Source organism: Sturnira hondurensis, unplaced genomic scaffold (assembly GCF_014824575.4).
Source record: "Sturnira hondurensis isolate 20B ecotype Veracruz unplaced genomic scaffold, ASM1482457v3 Scaffold0022136, whole genome shotgun sequence".
NCBI lineage: Eukaryota > Metazoa > Chordata > Mammalia > Chiroptera > Phyllostomidae > Sturnira > Sturnira hondurensis.
Genome location: NW_028094767.1, coordinates 4,773,039 through 4,794,957, shown reverse-complemented (window position 1 = coordinate 4,794,957; position 21,919 = coordinate 4,773,039). Strand labels below are relative to the sequence as shown.

Below are 21,919 nucleotides of genomic sequence, written 5' to 3'. Positions count from 1 at the left end.
AGGAATTACTATGAAGAACTGTATGCCAAGAAATTTGAAAACCTAGGTGAAATGGACAAATTTCTAGAAAAATATAATCTTCCAAAACTCAATGAAGAAGAAGTAGAAAGCCTGAACAGACCAATAACAGCAAATGAAATTGAAGCAGTAATCAAAAAACTCCCATCACACAAAAGCCCCGGACCAGATGGTTTCACAGGAGAATTCTACAAAGCTTTTAAGGAAGAGCTAACCCCTATTCTTCACAGACTATTCCAAAAAATCCAAAATGATAGGAAACTCCCAAACTCTTTTTATGAAGCGAGCATTATCCTAATTCCAAAACCAGATAGAGACACAACAAAGAAAACTTCAGGCCAATATCACTGATGAACATAGATGCTAAAATCCTCAACAAAATATTGGCAAATCGCATCCAACAATACATCAAAAAGATCATACATCATGACCAAGTGGGATTCATCCCAGGGATGCAAGGATGGTTCAATATGCGTAAATCAGTAAATGTAATACACCACATAAGCAAAAGCAAGGACAAAAACCACATGGTCATATCAATAGACAGGGAAAAAGCTTTTGATAAGGTACAACACCCATTTATGATAAAGGTACTCAGCAAAGTGGGAATAGAGGGAGCATTCCTCAATATAATAAAGGCCATATATGAAAGACCTACAGCCAACATCATACTGAATGGGCAAAAACTGAAAGACAAACTTTTTGACCATAGTAGAACCACAGCTTAGTTTATCAAAAGACATTTGACTTGAGCATGAAGTTAAATTATCTTTAAACTGTATAGTATTACCCTGGCTGGTGTGGCTTATTTGGTTGGGGCATCATCCCATAAACCAAAAGGTTGCAGCTTCTATTCCCAGTCAGGGCACATGCCTGGGTTGCAGGTTCAATGCCAGTCAGGGCCCAGGTGAGAGGTAACCAGTCAATGTTTCTCTCTCACATTGCTTTATCCCCCCTTCTCCCTCCCTTCCGATCTCTCTAAAGTCAATAAAAGCATGTCTTTCATTGAGGATTTTTTTAAAAGCTTATTAGTTTCATTTTTAATACATTTATAAATTATTTCCTGGGAGAAAACATTCTCTGGTATAGATTTATTATATGTGGATAAATCAGTATTTATCATATGTTCACTCTGTTGGCTTCATTTCCAGAATTATGGAATTAGTTAATATTTTTTAGTTTATCCATAAATTCTGAGGGCTTTTTAAAAAACCTGAAGTCTATAATTCCTTATTCATTTATTTATTCATTTAGTAAATATTTATTGAGTAACTACTGTGTACCAGTAACCAAAGTCGCAAAAATGAATAAAAGACCATCTCTTTATTACTAATTTTGCTGAAATTTCCAGAATTTTGGAATTAGTTAATATGTCAAGAATTATGGAGTTAGTTAATGTTTTTCCAGAATTATAGAATTTCCAGAATTATGGAATTAGTTAATTTTTTTTTAATTTACCCATAAATTCTGGGGGCTTTTTAAAAAAATCTGAAGTCTATACTTCCTTATTCATTTATTTATTCATTCAGTAAATATTTTTTGAGTGACTACTGTGTATCAGTAACCAAAGTCGCAAAAGTGAATAAAAGACCATCTCTTTATTACTAATTTTGTGGAAATTTTGTCTAATGTGTTCTTCGAGTTAGGGTAGATAAATGGAAACTTGGTTTGGGTGAATAAAGAAAAGCTCGCTGAATTGCTGACTTCAAAAAGAAGTAAAAAATAAACTGAAATTAAGAGTGTCATATGTGATAAGCAACATATGGGGGGTTGAAAAGTTTGTTTATTTACTTTAGAAAGGGAGAGTAGAGATAAATTAGTGTAATCTGACACACATTGAACTTGAGCAACTGTCTTTTCATATCCAAATTTAGTCATCCAGTAGGTAATAGGTCTTTAGTACTAAATAAGTACTAATGGTCTTTTAAGTACTTATTTTTACATTGCCTATTGGGGGAAGAATCTTAAGATTTTAAGATTTTATTATTTTTCAAAAATTTTAAAACTTTCTGCATGATTTGTATGTTGTGTTTAAAATTCCCAGTATTTTCACGTTTGGAGTTGATCATGCTATATAGAACCCTGGTTTGTAATTTTGGACTTTGACGGTATTGCAGTTATAAAATCCCTCAGATTTCGAAATAATAGTTAAGTTGTTGAAAATTGCTATAGAATATAGAATATTTCTGTAGAATATCAAATAGAAAAAAAGCCATTGGTCTTTTGTTCTCTTTCTACACACCCACACACATTTCTTTTTAAAACTAAAAATTTGCTTTTGTTACTTGAACAAGAATTAAATAAAAAAAATATTTAAACAAATAAATAAAAATTTGCTTTTGTGTTGATATTCTCAACAATGTATTATATTGAGATGGGTTATAGTAAGTTTCAGAGAGCAGTGAAGGATTTTTATCTTGTCATTTCAGAAAATAGAAAATCCTGATGAACTGGCAGAACTTATAAATATGAATCTCGCACAACTTTGCTCACTTCTAATGGCTTTATGGGGACAATTTCTGGAAGTTATAACACTACATGAAGAACTAAGACTATTATTAGCACAAGAGAGCCATACTTTCAGGGTAAGTTAAGTGATGATAGAGCATTTTAATGAGTAATAGCATTTATCTTCAGAAATTTCTTATGAGTGAAAAGCCTTATATTTACCTCCTGTTGATAGAAAAGAGACAAATTATTATTGAGTTATTGTTTGATTCTGTTGAGTAATTGAAACATGAAACACACAAGAAGAGACAGGTAAGCAATGGCAGAAACCAACAAAGGTTATAGGGAAAAGCCATGAGATAATCGAACCCATGAATAAACCAATTATCTATCATAAAGTAGGAATGAAAGTGAAAAGGGTTAAAAGCAAAGTAGAGAGAGTCAGAGATAGAGAAGAACATGTGAATAAAAGAATGGCCAGAAAAGGGAGCAACAAATGCTTGTTTCTGAAACAACAGCTACTAGAGTAATATTAGGATATTAATCTATTTTGTTATTTCCTAAACGGCCATGAACAGCACTTCAATATCAGAAGAACTAGCTGTTTGGATACAGAATCAGTTCCCCAGATGGCTTTGCTGTATATCTCATAAAAATTCCACACAGCCTGAGATAACCTGAGCATATCTTTATCTCTTACTAACCACAAATCTTTCATATCCAGAATTATGTTTCTTTATTTCTACATAATATGAATTTTCTAGTTATCTTTTTGTATTGGTATCTATCTTACCTTCATTGTGATTAGGACCCAGTCTGTGTGATTTCAGAACTTTAATATTCTTTGAGACCTGGTTTATTTATGGCCAGGATGTATATTCTTCAGGTTGCTAGTTAAGTTTAAAATTATTTTGTTTATATTTTTCATATTGTTAATGAATTATCAATGATCAAGAAAAATGTGTTAGGATCTCCCAAAATGATTATGAGTTTGTTCTTATTTGCTGTTACCAGATAGTCAGTGGCAGAGACAGGGTTCAGACCCAGGCAGTATTGCTCAATAATTTGTGTCCTTCACCACTTGATATTTCACCTCAAAGTACTAAAGAGAATGTCTAATCACAATGGTTAGGGAATCACTAAAGTTTTTATCACTGTTTGGAAAATACTTAGGGAAGGCATGTTAGCATGAAATTCCTCAGTCAGTGGTAGGGTTTTAGATGCTTTTAGAAATCACCTGACAAAAATCTGTGAAAAAAGGTAGTCAAAATTATGTGCGTACATTTAGTCATTATCCCTGGGAATTGGACTTTGCACTGGCGAAATGTTGAATATCAGTGTAAACAAATTTTGAGAAGATTCTCTAAAAACCAAAATAATATATAATGGCATCACAGTTATACTCTTGCCAAACTAATGAAAAAAAGTTCAGTGTTAAACTGTTGACTTGGGATAAAATCTCTGAAAGAGATTAGAGGGATTAGAAAATAGCTGTATCTCAAAACTCTAAATGAGGATGATGTTCATAGTTGAACTTAATCTTGAGAAATAAAATCCTAAAGAATTAGGATTATATTCTTAATTCATTTTTTAAAAAATACTCAACCGAGGATAAGTTTAGGGAGAGAAAACATGGTGTTAAGAGAAACTGATGGACCCTGGCTGGCGTAGCTCAGTGGATTGAGCGCGGGCCTGCGAACCAGATGATCGCGGTTTGATTCCCAGTCAGGGCACATGCCTGGGTTGCAAACCGGTTCCTTGCAGGCTAACTACCAGCAGGGGATGCACAAAAGGCAACCATACATTGATGTTTCTCTCCCTCTCTCTTGCCCCTCTAAAAATAAATAAATAAATAAAATCTTTAAAAAAAAAGAGAGAGAGAAACTGATGGGTTGCCTCCCACATGCACCGTAATGCTGGGGTTGAACCTGCCAGCCTTTGGTCTATAGGATCATGCTGCAACCAACTGACCTACCTGACCAGGGCAGCAATTCATTTTTGAACTTGATCAAAGTGAGATAAGCAAGTATACCACCTCTCATTGTCAGTGAAACACAATAGATCTTAGGAACTACCTAGTCAGGAAATGGGCAAGGACATGAGAGGAATAGAACGTGGATGTTATTGTTATTGTGCCAACCTACCAGATTAGAATATATGTATTTATCTTCATGTAGTGACGGTATATTTTTATTTTACTGAGGTAAAGTTTAAATCCAGTAAAATGCACAAATTATGTGCTTCTTTTCTGTCAATTTCCACACCCCAAAAGCAATCTTTGTTTCTATCAATAATATTTAATTATCTATTTTTAAAGTCCATAAAAATAGATACAGTAATATATATTCTTTGTGTCTAACTTGTTTCACTGAACATAATTTTTTTAGATTCCCCCATGTTGTTAATCAGTAATTTTTTTCTCCCTGAGTAGTATTCCAATATATAATATACCAGAGTTCTTTTCTTTTTTCTCCTGTTGATGATTTGTTTTCAGTTTTAGCTGTTATGAATAAAGATAATATAAACATTCTTCTACAAATCCTTTTTGCAAATACGTTTTTATTTTCTGTTTCATTGACCTTTTATATATCTTTATGTCAGCTATTCTCAACCTTTTCCATTTCATGGCACACATAAACTAATTAATAAAAATCTACGGCCCAGACCAAAAAATTTTCAGTCTGACAAAAAATAGGAATAATTTTGATTCATTCACATTGGATGGCTATTGTTGTATTGGCATTGTCACTTTTTCTATTCAACAATCTAAGGGAGATGAAGTCAATGCCCCTGACTAAATAGTCAGGTATTGCATATTTTAAAAGTTCTTGTAACACCCTGGTTGGAAATCACTGCTACATGTTAATAGCACACTTATTTGTCATAATATATATTACTCATATCTTAAGTTTGAATTTGTAAATTTAACATTATTTCCATGTGTGTCTTTTGCCCCAAATTGAACTGTGCCACCATTGGATGGCAGGCATACTTTAGTTATGCCCACACAATACAGTTAATAGGCTTATTCGTTACATAGCATGAAAATTGTGGCAGGAGAATTTAGAAAGGAAACTTTGCGTGGGTGCATAGAGGAAAGCAGTTTCTAGTAACAAGGATTCTTAATACAAAAGGAAAGTGATACGAGCTTTGGAGCACAAGATTTGGAATTTCTCAAATTTTTGTTTGAATCCATGTTTATCACTTGCTAGGTATGTTATCTTTTGGCCAGGTACTTAATCTCTTGGTGCCCATTTTCTCACTCATGGTTTTTATATGGTTTAAATGAAAGAATGGAAATAAAGTGCTTATTGGCACAGAGCCTGGTAGTTAGAGTGCTGTCAAGAAATGAATGGTTCTTGTAGGAATCAGGGAAAGCAGAGAGAGAAGGAAAAGCAAGTAGCCAGTTTTGCAGTCTTGGCTGCAATTACACAAATTCATATGACTTCGGGCTGCATTTGTTCATATTTTATAGCCCTCGAGGAAAGCATCTCTAATAGATAGACAGGCAGACAGGTATTTTTCATCTTTGCCTCTGTGTTAGCAAAAAGAGGCAATTGGAAGATATTTGAAAGTAAAGACACATGTCGAATCTTTGTAGATGCCTCATACCTTCCTGTCCCTACCTCCCTCATTGTCTTGTTTCTCTGAAGAACCAGTCTTACCACTTAGGGAAACAAGTTTAATAAGTCAGAAATTGAACTAGCCACATGTTGATAACCAGTAAAATGTGTCACCAATTTATTGTATATTAAAAACCAAAGAACCCTAAATTATATTTTCTTTAGAAGAGAAAATTAGATGTAATATAATTTTGAGATGTAAACTAGTATCTCCTTCTAATATTCTCCAAGCAAAACACTTTTCCATCTCCTAACTATTGCTCCATATTGCTCCAATAGCTGACAGATCCTTGTTTTCCATAGTTAGAAATGAAAGGATAAAAATATAAACATGATGAAAGAAATATTTAATTAGATTCAGCCAGTACTTACGAAGTACTTGCTTCTATAACATACCAAGATATATATATTCTGGCAGGTAACAAAAATCATTAAAATATAGTTTCTGCTCTAAGGAACATTAAACATTAGGAAACAATTCACATAAGCAGTTATTTTAAGGAAAAAAGTTGTGAATGATATAATGGTAGTTACAATGGCTTTTATATATATGCATTTTCCAGATTAAAAACTGCTACCAAATAGTTTGTTTTTATCTCATTTATTCTTCAAAATAATCTCATATAGAACAAGTATTAAGCAGAATTTGAAAATGAGTCATCCAAGGATCAGGTGAAATGCCCAAAGTCACAATACCAGTAAGTCAGTGAGCCATTTCGGATGGCATTTGCTTGAATACCTGGCACATAGCGTGGTGGAAATGCTATCTGATTTTATCAATTTTTTCCCCATGTGCTGGGTACTGTTTGTGAGACTGGGGATATAGTGGTGAAGAAGATAAATAGATTTTTGTCTTCAAGGAAAGTAAATGGTGGATCTGTAATGTAAACCTAAATTTCTCATTTTACATTGTTGTTTCTTTTATTTCACACAGTACCAAAATATAAAAACACTGAGGAGAGGGAGATTAACTCTCACAGGGGTGGTTATGGAAGGCCTAATGAAGGGTTTTCTTTCCCTATCATTCATGGCTGATTGATTTTTTAAAATGTACCATGTTATTCATATTCCCTTTTGGAATTTTTTAGGTACGCAGGTTTTCTGAGGCATTCTTTTGTTTTGAACATCCAAGAGAAGCTATCATTGCATACCAGGAACTTCAGTGAGTAGCATAAATCCAAAATTAAAATGATTTTATCTTTTTACATTTGATATTTATTTCAAGATTTAGCAGTGATAGAATACACAATATTCAAAATGAAGAAATTGGGAGAATTTCTTCAGATATACCCTATTTAATCAAATTAGACTTAATCTTATGAATTACTTTTATGGAAGACCCATACCTTATATAAAGATGTGTGTTGCACTATATCCCCTCCTCGCATAATTTACAGACCTATAATACTGTAATGCTGGTGGTCCCATACAGCTCTAGCTACAATCTTCTATTTGGCCATCTTGTTTTATCTTTATTTCCACAGGTCAGAATCTTACATTCATTACTGTATATTAGAGATTTTCCTAAGTAGTCTGACTGGCACTGTGTTCTGTTATATCTGCTACCAAGTGTATTTCGATCGGTTTACTTTGGCTTTAAAGAGTACTTTAAGGACATTGTACTGCGCAAAAGAAGCTAGACCTAAAAGAGTAGATACTGTATGATTCTATTTATATGAAGTTCTCGAACATGCAAAACTAAGGTGAAAAAAGAACACTGGTTGTCTTATTGTTGACTTGGGCTGGGAGTTTGCATGGAAAAACATGAGAGTATTCTCTGGGTAGATGGAAATAGCCTGTATTAGGTATCCATTTGTCAAATGGCTAAGATCTGTATATTTCAATCATGTAGATTTGCCTAAGAAATTAACTATAAATAGTAATGGAGGTGAGGATATAAGTAGTGAGTGGGGGTGTAGGTAAAACAAGGACACAATGTTAATTGTTGAAGCTGAGTGATTGGGTTTATTATAATATTCTGTTTACTATGATTTGTTTAAAATATTCCATGAGAAAATGTTTTTTAAAAATTTGTTTTGTACTAGAAAGTTATACATCTTGTTTTAAACAGCTATTAATTGTATTCATCAATATGTATAAGTACAGCTATAGCAGTGAAATGCATTTTTTTGCACTACCATCAAAACATTAGTAGGCACTTGAGTTTTCTATATGCTATTCTCAACAACTTAGGAAGATAAGACATTAAGGATAGGCAAGTCACTTTGAAATAACATTTAAAAGTATAGATGAAAATAATAGAAGCTAGATAATTTTTCAACAGACCATAAGTTTCTTTTTACCAGTTTTTCTCTCTGAACAGTGAGCTCTTTCATAAGGAGGTTATATCTTGAGGAAAGGGCACAGGAATGGTGAGGGGAAGGGGAAAGGGTATAGAATCTGTTTAGTGGAAGTAGGTGTAATTTTTTAAAATTACAGTCTGACTTAAGAAATATTTTTCAGTGCTCAGAGTCATCTACAGATGTGCACCGCTATCAAAAATACTTCCTTCTGCAGTTCTCTTCCACCCCTACCTATTGAATGTAGTGAATTAGATGGAGATCTCAATTCATTACCTATAATCTTTGAAGATAGGTATTTAGATTCAGTTATTGAAGGTAAGTATAATCTAACTAAAATATATAAGCTCTTGTGTCATTTTCAGTATATTCTTCCTAATATGCATAAAACCATTCCCCAATGTAGGTCTATCTCCTTTCCCCTCCAGTTTTATTTTATTTTTGAGGATATTAGAAAGTTATAGTCAGAAAAAGTAGTCTTAATCATATGAGTTCTCACGCCTTGTTTTAAACCTGAATCTTTTTTTCTTTGGATAAAAGACTTAGATACACCCTGGATGGGAGTTCAGAATCTTCAGAGATCAGAGTCCACTAGAATGGATAAATATGACACTGAAGAAAGATCCATAACTGGACCTTCTAGCCCAGAGGTGAAAGTCAGACCTGCTGGTGCCTCCAATTTTTGCTATACAGAAGGTGAAAAGCAGCTAACAAAATCTCTAAAAGGAAAGAATGAAGAATCAAATAAATCCAAGGTTAAGGTCACTAAGCTCATGAAAACAATGAAACCTGAAAATACAAAAAAAATAATAAAACAGAACTCTAAGGATTCTGTGGTTTTAGTAGGCTACAAATGTTTGAAAAGTACAGCATCAAGTGATCTGTTTACATGCTTTGAAAGCAGTCCTTCACATAGTCAGAAGGAAGGTCTGGATCCCACAGTATGTGGATATAATTTTGACCTAAAGACCTACATCAGACAGACAAATGAAAATGAAGCTAGCTATTTGCCAACAAATAGAACTGAACAAAAGTCTCCAGATATTGAAAACATGCAACCAGACCTTTTTGATCCTTTGAACTCTGGCCGCCTAAATCTTTGTGCAAATTTGTCCATTTCAGGTAAACTTGATATCTCCCAGGATGATAATGAAATTACACCAGTGGAATTCAGTGTGGCAACTAGAAGTTCATCAGATGATTGTCATGATCATCAAGCAATTCCATCTTCAGGAGTTAGAACAATTAAAGAAAATCTCTGCAATAAAGATTGTTTCAGTGGAGACAAAACTGTTAAAATAGGACCTTGGACAGAGGTTCAGCCAGATGAAATACTTGTGGATGGTTTACAACTACCCAACTCTGAGTACTTAGACTCTAACGGTAAATCTAAATCTAGAGACATAACACTTGAAAAGGAGGCTTTGCAGGAAGCGAACTGTCGTTCTGTTGGAGAATCATTAGCTAAGTTAAGAAGTAATCAACCTGCTTCTTATACGAAAGAATATCATGTTGTAGTAAGTGGAGATACAATTAAGTTACCAGATATTAATGCTACATACGCCTCATCTAGATTTTCAGATTCAGGTGTTGAAAGTGAACCAAGTTCTTTTGCAACACATCCAAACCCTGATGTAGTGCTTGAAATTGTGCAAGGGCAGGGTCCTTACAATAATGAAAGGTTATTTCCTCAGCTTTTGATGAAACCTGACTGTAATATAAAATTTTCATTAGGAAGTCATTGTACTGAAAGTACAAGTGCTTTAAGTGAAATACAGTCATCTTTGACGTCCATAAACTCTCTACCTTCTGATGATGAATTGTCACCTGATGAAAATTCTAAGAAATCTGTTGTACCTGAATGTCATTTAAGTGATAGCAAAACTGTATTAAATCAAGGAACAATTGATTTGCCAAAATGTGATGCCAGTAAAAAGTCAAGTATTGTTTTACAACAGCAGAGTGTCATATTTTCAGAGCATTTGGACAACGAAACTATAGCAATAAATTTCTTAAATTCAAGCACTAAAGACCCTTTACAAATTGTTTTTTCAGATGAAGATACTTCCAGTGATGTGAAAAGTAGTTGCAGCTCCAAACCTAACTTGGACACTGTGTATAAAGACTCCCAGAGTCCTGATAAATCTAATAACTCTACAGGGACAGCAGTTACGTTAAATTCAAATCTGGTTGGTTTAGATGCCCCTTGTGTTGTTTCAGGTTCCATTTATACTAATACAGAACTTAGTGAAGTTGGAACTGTGAAAAGAAAAAATAGTGATGCATTAGATCTCAAACAAATAAATTCAGAAGCCCCTACAGTTAAAAGTGAAACTCATCTGGGTACAAGTGACCCTTTTTCAAACAGTCCCGATATGGTAAAACAAGGGCTTGTGGAAGATTATTTTGGCTCTCAAAGCAGTACGGATATTTCTGACACATGTGCTCTTAGCTGTGACAGTTCAGTTAGCCCTCAGAAGGAAACTCCTGAAAAAGGAATCAGTAATCTTCAGCAGGAACAGGGTAATGAGGAGGAAGAGCAGGATCAACAGATGGTTCAAAACGGGTATTATGAAGAAACAGATTATTCAGCTTTGGATGGAACAGTAAATGCTTACTACACAAACAGAGATGCACTAGAAGAAGAAAGACTTATAAAATCTGAAAAATTAAACAATGAATTTCTGAGGGATGGTATTAATGTGCCTGCTGTCTGTACTTCTGGTTGTCTGTCCTTCCCATCTGCACCACAAGAATCTCCTTGTAGTGTTAAGTATTCTAAAAGTAAATTTGATGCCATTACAAAGCAGCCAAGCAGCACTTCTTACAGCTTCACCTCATCAGTTTCCTGGTATGAAAATTCACCAAAACCTCAAATACAAGCGTAAGTAATGGAGCACAAAAACACTAAATATGTACAGAAAGACATTTGTTATATTTTATGTTTATGCTATATATATATTTCTTTGGTTTCCATAATACAAAAAGTACTTCTTTGATTAACTCATTATATAGTTTTAGTGAACTCATTATACAGTTTGACAGATCTGTAGTTCCCTATATGATTGTCCTGTTCTATAGGCTAGACATTCCTGATTACAAATTTTTCATTGGTAGTTTTATGTTAAAAGTATGGAATAATTGCAGTTAAAATATTTTTTAATTAGTACCTATTTGCCCACATTAATTCCTAGACAAAAGTTAGGTTTTATATGTACATCCAGCAAATAAAAGTAACATTAGTGAATAAGAGGTTAGAAGAAACTTTAAACTTACCAGACCCAGATTGCCTCAGCTAAGTCAGTAGTTTCCAGAACTAAGATTTCATGGACAGAAAAAAAATGCAGAATATTTTGACAATGACATAGGTTTACTATCCTGGTATTTGTCTTCAAAATATTCTGCTTTCCCCCTCTGGATAGAGTTATAATGCCTGAAATCAAAGTTCTGGGCATGTCTTCAGTAGATTTTTAAAATTCCCAAATTATTCTGATTATACACGTAATTAAAATCCATAGTGCCTAAAGCTAGTGAAACCAGATAGCTGATAAACAGCCTATTAGAGAATTACTGTTCCTGAGTCATTAATGAAAAACATTGTCTATGTGTCTTCACCTAGTATATTCTGCTCTGTTCAGTGTTCATCAGTTTTTTTTAGTTTTATCAGTCCAAATGATACAATGTTAAAAATAACTTTTGATGTTTGCAATCCTCAAGTGCATCAGTCACGTTCATCATTCCAGATGAATATGTGTCATCAATTATATTTAGTCACATCCCCCCTTGGTTCTGCTCCTTACTTGCTATTTTTTGAGAAAAATACAAATTACCTAATCCACTAAATACTACAACTACCATTCTCACTGTTTCACTTTGTAAACAGCTTTTTCCCTTATTTTAATGTAAGATTAAAAAGGAGTAAAGAGGACAGGATTTAATTAGAGATGAAGCATCAGATCATCATTTTTCCAATACTTCTTCCAGCTTTTCTATGCATTCAATATAAAATTTCGTAAAAAGCGTTAATTCCACTCCTCCTATTTTCTTAATTTCAAGTTTAGAAGAATATTTTAATTGTAGATTTAAAATAGTAGTTGTATTTGATCAGAATATGTACTAAAAATAGTAAGGAAAATGACTCTTGATTTCTGAGAGTAATTGAGATGATCCCACATATTTTGAGTATTTTAAAAGCAAATAATTTCTGGGTTTCCTCTTTTCTGCAATTCCATAAATTCAGCAGATTGTCTTTTTGGTTCTAAAAACTGAATGTAGTATTTGCTTCAGCTTCCTTCAGGCAAAAGAAGAATTAAAGCAACTTAAACTCCCCGGGTTCATGTACAGTGATGTTCCTCTCCTGGCATCCTCAGCCCCCTATTTTAGCATGGAAGAAGAAGATGGTTCTGAAGACGGAGTACATCTCATCGTCTGTGTACATGGTTTAGATGGTATGAAACATCAATTGATGTAACCCATAGCAATTCAATTATGTTTTCTTTTCCTAATAGGTCTTATTTCATTTTATTTAATCTTTGAGCTAAAAAAAGACTTCTAAATTGCATAAATTAATTGAATTGTAAATATATTTCAAGGCAGGAATATGCTTAATTGTGCTAAGTATAGTATTAGATTTCTTTTTAAAAGTTAATTTTACATAAAACTGACATCCATGTGGCAATATTTTATTTATTTTAACTTTGGATTTTTCTGTGTTTCTTACTTTTTTAAAAGATTTTATTTATTTATTTAGTTAGTTATTTGGGAAAAGAGGGAGAGAAACATAGCCTGTGATTGTCTCTCATGTGTCCCCAACTGGGGACCTGCCCCACAACCCAGGCACATGCCCTGATTGGGAATTGAACCTGTGACCCTCTGGTTCATGCGCCAGCACTCAGTCCACTGAGCTACACCAGCCAGTGCACTCTTACTGTGTTTTTTACTTCCAGCTATTAGTCCCCTCACAGCAATCATTTTATCTCCCTTTGATAGTCTTCCTACTTTCTGCTTAGTTTGATGCTTTAAATCTTACAGGTACCTCAAGGCTAGAAAAGTCAGTACCTTAAAATTAAAATAAAGGGTTCACTGATTAATTAGGTGTTAAGTTAACCTTCTAAATAACCTGACTTTGGTGCTATAGTGTTATGATAGCTATTTTGATTACTCAGCAGACTTTTTCCGTTTTTTTTTTTAGATTATTTTATTTTTATTATTTAAAAAAATATTTTATTAATTTATCTTTAGAGGGGAAGGGAAGGAGAGAGGGAGAGAAATATCAATGTATGGTTGCCTCTCATGCGTCCCCTGTTGGGAACTGGCCTGCAATCCAGGCATGTGCCCTGACAGGGAATCGAACCACAATCGTCTGGTTCATAGGCCCGTGCTCAATCCACTGAGCTACACCAACCAGCACAACAGACTTTTTCTTGATTAGGAATTATATTAGAAATGCCAAATATCTCTAGACTAGCAGAGTATTGCTATCATGTTATTCTGTAAGGACAAATTGACAAAAGATTTTATAGTAATAGTAAATAGTCTGAAATAGTAAATAGTCTGAAATAGTGAAATTCATGAAATTGGAGATTTTCCTCCCCCCAAAAGACAGAAACATCTCTCAAGAAAAGAAATAGCTCAAATACTAACCTCTTCCATCCCAGTAATTAAATTTTCAAAGAATTAGCCCCCAAGGAAAACATTATGGTTCAGTAGAATCACTGGCAAATTCTTCTTTGCAATTTTGAAGGCAATATTATCTCTTATGTTATATAAATTTGTTGCAGAATAATAGAAGAAAATTATGGAATGCAGCTTACTTTGTTTCTTAAAGTTAACCTAACCTTGTTACCAAATCTGAAAAAAGACATCACACCTATAACCCCCCAAAAGAGTAGGTCAACCTGACATAAATATACTTAATAAAATTGTAGCAGTGTTACAGAAAAATAATTAATGAATTTTTAAAATGTCTAAAAAAACCCTCTAGCAAATAGGATTTAATTTCCAGAATGCAAATATAAGTATATATAAAAATGATTAATAAGATACACTATATTAGCTAGCAGTCAAGTAAGGAACTATTGATAAAATTGATTATCCATTCCCAATTATGACAACTAAGTACCAACTAGCCCTAGATCATTAATGTGATTGAACATTTATATTTCCAGCCAGTGGGACACATACTCAGTAGTGAAACACTAGAGGTGTTCCTTTTAAAGTCAGGAATGAAAGTTATCTCTGTCAGTACATGAAATACCTAAAAGATTATGTTTATATATATATATCTCCATATGTATATGAAGGGTAAAAGTTCAGCAGTTGATAATGACGTGTTTATTCCTAAGTAAATCAAAGGAACTAGCTAAAAAGCCACTGATTTTTAAAGATAATTTTTATATTTATATATTATCTACATTATAAAAATCTTAGTACTTATATAATATCTATAATAAGTATTTTCTATTTCTAGATATCTTATGTTAGTTAAAATAAACTATCCTAGATTATTTAAATGGATTTTTATTTCTGTTCATTTATACCAGTACCACCAAGTGAAAGCTAACAGATTAAGTCTAAACCTAAAATGCATTCAAGGTTTGTGATCATCTAATTTAGAGTAGTGATGGTAAGGAGTGCTTCACAAGAGGGTGCTGACAGAGCACTACCCAGAGCAATACACTGTTAGGTGAGAAAGTGAAAACATCAGTGTGACCAGAACCTAAAGAACAAAACTGTTGAAAGGTATTGTCTGGCTAATGGAAATCAGCTTTGAAATAAAAATTGACAACTCTGTTTTGTAGTGCACTATCTATTCACAACTGGCATGATCATACCTTACTTTATCTTCTCTTTCAGACATAATTTTTTAATTTTGTTTTATTTTCTAGGTAACAGTGCAGATCTGCGATTAGTAAAAACTTATATTGAACTTGGACTGCCTGGGGGAAGAATTGATTTTCTTATGTCTGAGAGAAATCAGGTATAATATCACAGTATTTTCAGTGGAAGCAAATAATTTTATACTAGTTTCTACCTAAATATTTGCTTACTACAAAATGCCTGGTAGTAGGAGAAATAAATTTTTTGAAATAATTTTTCTAATTTTTATAAAATTTAACATTAATGCATATCCCCAGTAAGTAAAAATAGTTTACAGTTCTATTTATGAGCTCTTCACATATTCAGATTTTCTAGAATTTCACATTTCTATGCAAATGTTTTATTAATTAAATTATTATAAATAATGTTAAATTCTGGTAGTGGGCTAAACAGTTAAACACCTAACTGAAGTGTTATTTAAAATATTGAACCTTTTTTCCCCTAGAAATTCACTTTTTCTTTTTTTATACAGTTAATACTACATTCACCAAATTCCGTTAAAAAAACTGGTCTTTGCCAGATTTTCAGTACCTAAATTAAAAATAATGTTTGTAAAAAAAAAATAATAATGTTTGTAATCAAGTTTTCATGTGATTATACATACACAGTATATGATGTGTCTGTTTTGCTTTTGTTTAGAATGATACTTTTGCTGATTTTGATAGCATGACCGATCGCCTTCTGGATGAGATAATACAATACATTCAGATATATAGTCTAACAGTCTCAAAAATAAGGTAAATTTTATAATATTACACTATTTTTATATCTCCATGAATTACAGAAAAATTAAACAGAATTTGTGCTAGTTTTGTTGTTCTATTCTGAATATATAGGAGACTACAACTCAAATTAACTTAAAGAGAAAAGAAAAAATTAAAAGATTTTAAGGAAAGATCACATTTTATAAGATTCTGTTTATATGAATTGTCCAAAATTACCAAATTTATAGAGAAGAAGGTTAGTGATTGCTTAGAGCTGGGGGAGATGGGAGAGAGGAAAGTGAGAGCTACAGGTTACATGGTTTCCTTTTGAGGTGGTGAAGTGTTACAAAATTTCTTGAAGTAATGGCTGCACAACTCTGAATACATCAAAAACCATTGAATTGTACACTTTAAATGGCTGCCTTATATGGTATGTGAATTATATCTCAGAAAAAGCTGTTACCAAATGAAAAGTTTTAGGGCAATATATATATAAACACGTAAAACAATAGAAATATTCTCAAAGTTTTATGATTCTACTTTGTGGGTTAGTTTCCCACAAGCAAGAGATGATGATCAAACCAGTGTGTCCCATTATTTCATTAGATATTGTGGATATATATGGGAGAAAAAAATATTTGTTTCTTTTAGTCCATTAGGAATTAAATTAAAAAGTCAAAACTAGTCTTCCTTCCTCACAAAGAAGAAACTGATTACCTTCATATCCTGGCTCTAGATTAGAGGAAGAAGCTGTCTCTATACTATAAGCTTTTGTGCAGTTTTTCCAGTCTGAAGTATGCAGTAAGGACTAAGAAAAGAGATAAATGTGTTTCTGTTTGAAGTCTTTTAAAAAAACACACAAACATTTCTGTTAAAATATGGGAAGAGATATAAGTATGTTTGGGGGAAGGAGAAATTATTTTCTTGTTCTAATCTTTATTTATGGATATTAAGATACTCTTTACTAAATTTTCTACAGGGATCTTGTATTTTTTATTCATTTATTTTATGATGAGAAAATAATATATTTTAATTTTTTCATTCATCCACAGAAGTCCGTCTTTCAGATTAGATTGTCAGTTATAGTTGCCCATTATCCAAAAGCCTGATCTGGTTGATTAAAAAACTATTAGTTACCATCATAGCTCTCACTCCACAGCTTTAGGAACATCAGTTTGGGAGGGGAGTTTGTCCTGAACTTCTCACTAGTTATTTGTGTAAATCAGTGTTTATACAACTTTCATTTCTTCCATTGTTAATTGTCCCCAGGGATTCATATCCTATCTACTGTAAAATAATGCTAAGGAATAATGCTAAGGAAATAATGCTAAGGAAACAGGCTCTTTGATTTAAAATATTCCTTAATAAAGGTATAGTGCTTTATAATTATTAGTTTTTCTTTTGGTATGATCTTAGACTTACAGTAGGAAAATGTACATGTTTTCCTTGTACCTTGAAAGTACGTAGTCAAAGAACTTGCACACTGTGGAGTGTGCACCAGAGGATAAGAGAAACAAGTATATAGTTTCTTATAAGTCGTCCCTTATAGATACAAATTTATTATTTTTGTTTTAAATCATTGTTTAAGTAAGTAATTGTGTGCCCAAGGAAGCAAATGTATCATCTAGTCAACACATTATTACTTTTAAAATATATGTATTTCTAAGCAGTTACAAACTATAAAATTTTCTATATAATACCTTGTTTCCATACAGCAGGGGTGTCAAACTCATTTTCATCAAGGACTACATTAGCCTTGCAGTTGCCTTCAAAGGGCCAAATGTAATTTTAGGACTGTATAAATATAACTACTCCTTAACAGTTAAGCGAGAGCTCAACACTGTCGCCAGGTAGAAACAAGGTGGAGGGCCAGATTTGGCCCATGGGCCTTGTGTTTGCTACCTATGCCACAGGGTAAGCATTTAAGTTACATAATAGGAGCTTCCTACTACATTCACATTTTTTCCTTCAAAATGTAAGTTATCTCATTTCAGAGTACCGAACCATAATTTTAAAACGTATTAGACAATTAAAAATTCCTAGTATTTCACCTCTATGTATAGTGATATCACCTTGATATTTGTTTTCAAAGCTAATACTGTGGGAGAAATGTCATTTTTTTTCTCTTAAAGCTTTATTGGACATTCGTTGGGCAATTTAATAATCCGTTCAGTGCTTACAAGGCCAAGGTTTAAATATTACCTCAACAAACTTCATACCTTTCTATCTCTTTCTGGACCTCACCTTGGTACACTCTACAATAGCAGTGCTCTTGTTAATACAGGTAAAAAAGTTTTATTGTTCAGTATAAAAAATATGGCATGGGGAGAAAATTGAAGTCAAATTTAATTTTTTTTGCATTTATTTAGAACCAATTTGTCACATACTTGGAATGTCATGAAACAAAAGATATAGCTGTTTTCTGTTTTGTCACACACATGAAATAAGCTGATAAGTCATTTCAGAAAATGAATATTATATTGAGGTGATATTTGTAAAAATCACTAGAGCAGTTTTTTCATTACTGTAAATATTTTCAGTAAATATTTACCTTATAAACAGGCTATTCTGTTTTTGCATTAGTTGGGCAGATAAATAAATATTATTTATATATATTGCAGTTATAGCATTTTATATAAAATGTCAACTCTGATTTTGGTTTGAGAACAAAGGAATGTTATGAGGAAATAAGTTCTAAAATTATTTTAAAAAATTAAAATGAAAGTTAAGAAGAGCCCATTTGAATCAGAATAAATATTCTCACTAACAAAGGTTTTATTTTGTTTTGTTTTCCCTTAGATTTTTAAAAAAAATTTTATAGTTTACTCAATCAATCTGCATTGAGGGGATAAATTAGATTTCATTCTGGGTTTTTTTTTCTATTGAGCCTTAAAAGTCATTTTTATTTTCTCCTTCACTTCTTTTATCGACCAAAAAAACAAACCATTTCCCTTTGTATTTCATTTCAAATGTTGGTATTCAAAATATAACTAGTTCTAGACTTTTTAAAGTTTTAAAAAGAGGACATGAGAAAAATTAAATCCATAAAAAATATGGAACCCAATATCAATAAGATACAGTACTTTGAATTTTCTTCTTCACTAAACTTTTCCCCAGATAGGCTTACAATAATCTGATACAATCAATTAAAGGTTTGGGTTTTTTCTCTTCTTCTCTCTTCCCTTCTGTAATAATGGAGCACCAAAAGTGGAAGTTACTGTTCCATAATCTTGAAATCCAGTTCCAGAGTGATTAGGGTTTCACATAAAGAAAGATATATTTACATATAAGTAACTGATAATATAATGAAATACAATTAAATATAATAGTTAAATTATTTGGCAATTACTAGGAAACATTAACCAATTTCTCATTCTAAGAGTTGGCCCTTACACAGTTAGTCTACCATAACTGAACTGTAATTACGTATAGTCTAAAGACTGAGTGCTTAGGCATTTAATTCTACTACTGTGTTTGATAAATCTAAATGTTATCTCCCTCAGCTTCTTTATAATTTGAACAAATATATCTAAAGGTACAAATTTCCTAGGTTTGTTCTCATAGACCATTATCTATTTTATTATGTATTGAAAAAGAAATAGCAAGCCCTCTTTCAACCACCATTAACCCATAGTTAACCTATATGTGTACGTGTATATTTATATTTGTTACCACAAAATGGAAATGTTTTATAAATATATTTATTGGCTAACAAGATGCTAATTTGGAGGGTATCTTTTTGAAATAAAATATATATTAAAATTAATAACCTTGGCATATGTTAGCATATATTTCCAGTTATGCTCACATATTATTTACAACTCTCTAGGTCTCTGGTTTATGCAGAAGTGGAAAAAATCAGGTTCTCTTTTGCAATTAACATGTCGAGATCATTCAGATCCTCGCCAAACCTTCTTATACAAGCTTAGTAATAAAGCAGGTAAGTATACTGTGCTGTTTTCAAAACATTAACTTGTAAGTCTTTTTAAAAATAAACCTTTAGTAAATAAATTATTGATATGTTTTTATGATTAAAAAGTATTAATCACCATAATTTATCAGTAATGAAATCACAAACTCACAATTAAAACTAAGCAGTTGATAGTATGGTTTAATTTTTTACATGACTGTATTTATCTTTTAAGAGCTGCACAGTTTTTTTTTGAAATTATTCTAAAATTTTGAGCATTCATAATTCATAGCAGTTATGAGTAGTCAGTATATGAACTAGGCCTCTGCATATCTTAGTTCTCTTGTCCTTCTAGCTGCCCCTACCCCAGTCTTCAGACCTTGTTGTAAACTGACACTTACCGTTCTAATTTCCTATTCTAAGGCTGTCAAGCATTCCTGGAAAATGTCAGTAAAAAACTATTAATAGTCATTCCTTCTTTACATTCTCAACTTTGATGACTCTTGTTATTCATCTCTCATTAATCAATTATTAAATATATTCCCCATCTTGCATATATTTTCTAAGTTTTTACAGTTTGAAGTTCCCAACTGTTACCTTGCCATTCTTACACTATAAATGATCTTAGCACATCTCCCTGACTCATCCTCACCCTAGTGTCTTCTTCCCAGAACATTGTTTCCACTTTCCCAGAACAAATTTTCACTTGAGGGGAACATACAGCCCTCATCTTTATTTTCTTCAAAGAATATTATCTTCTCTTCTTTCTGAAAGTAATGGCATAACAGAAACCTGGATATTACCCCACACCACTCCCATTTCTCCAATCCTCTTTGTAGTGCAGAGTTTGGCAAACTTTTCTCGAAAGGGCCAGACAGTAAATATATTGGCTTTGTGGGCCATAAGATCTCTGTTGCAACTACTCAGCACACAAATAGCCATAGACAACACATAAATTAATGAAAACATCCTCCTCCTTGGAATACTTTTCTCCCTTCAATTCTGTAACATCAGCCTCTCCTGGTTTTCTTTCATCTTGGCTCTCTGCTTCCTACACAAGCTTTCTTTTCTTTCCTTTCCCCTTAAACTTAAGAGTTTTCTTTGTTCTCTAGTCTCAATCATCCTCTCTTCTCATTCTGTACACTTTTCTTTGATAACATCATTTCATATCCATCTTCACCATCGATAACTTTTAGATATGTATCTCTAAACTCAGTCCTCTGTGCTATGTTCTAAGACCTACATATCCAGCTGCCTATTGAGTAAATCCAGTTATGTCTCATGGGCGCCACAGATGTTTTCAGACACCTCTTCTTTCTACTCAGATTTAATTCTCCTTATTCCACAACTACAGGATTGGCACCATCATCTACCCTGCCAGAAACTTAGGTGTTCCAGACTCCTCTTTCTCACTCTACCCCCGTATCTACATAGTTATCAAGCCCTGAAGCATTCAGCTTTCTTAGTAGCTGATGAAAACTTCTCTTTCTTTTTTTTTTTACCACTACTCTAGTTCATCCTTGATCTCTTTTTACTTAGGTTATGGCTGTGGCCAAAGTGGTTACTCTGACTCCTACATGCCCCCTTCTCTTTAATCCCACTTCCTCATAAGATGCAATGATCTTATAAAAATGAAATCAGACCACATTGCTCCTGTTTAAAAATCTTTCACGATATCTTATAGCTTTTAGGATGAAGTTTATAGTATATGGCTTAGGATATCAAATTCTTTATAATATGGTCTCTCATTTTTTTACTTGCTTCATAGCCTATTCTTCTCACATACACATCCTTTGCTTTAGTTATACCACACGTTTTATGCTCTTTTGCATTCATTCATGCTTTTTCCACCACTAGTCCTCACGATGTGTTTACCCATCTTTTTAGAATTAATTGTCTTTATCTTCTAAAGTTCAACTCAAGCACCACCTACTATCAAAAGGTTTTGTTGATGTCCTATCTGATTTAATGTTCCTCTGCTCTCAGAGTACCTAGTATGTGCCTTTATATGCCAAATCTTAGATCTCCAGGACTGAC

General features: G+C 32.9%; 1 protein-coding gene across 4 annotated transcripts in view; it reads left to right on the top strand.

The window, feature by feature from the left end:
- Positions 1 to 21,919, top strand: part of FAM135A (family with sequence similarity 135 member A) — a 95,632-nt gene that overhangs the window by 59,375 nt on the left and 14,338 nt on the right. For 2 of the 4 annotated variants that reach the window (XM_037034273.1, XM_037034272.1), the window contains 9 exons: positions 2,448 to 2,603; positions 7,178 to 7,251; positions 8,553 to 8,707; positions 8,930 to 11,273; positions 12,677 to 12,837; positions 15,277 to 15,368; positions 15,908 to 16,005; positions 18,105 to 18,256; positions 19,802 to 19,912. In XM_037034273.1, the coding sequence (XP_036890168.1) occupies positions 2,448 to 2,603; positions 7,178 to 7,251; positions 8,553 to 8,707; positions 8,930 to 11,273; positions 12,677 to 12,837; positions 15,277 to 15,368; positions 15,908 to 16,005; positions 18,105 to 18,256; positions 19,802 to 19,912 (3,343 nt within the window). The remainder of the gene's footprint in view (positions 1 to 2,447; positions 2,604 to 7,177; positions 7,252 to 8,552; positions 8,708 to 8,929; positions 11,274 to 12,676; positions 12,838 to 15,276; positions 15,369 to 15,907; positions 16,006 to 18,104; positions 18,257 to 19,801; positions 19,913 to 21,919) is intronic. The other 2 variants (XM_037034275.1, XM_037034274.1) reach the window with 1 other exon arrangement.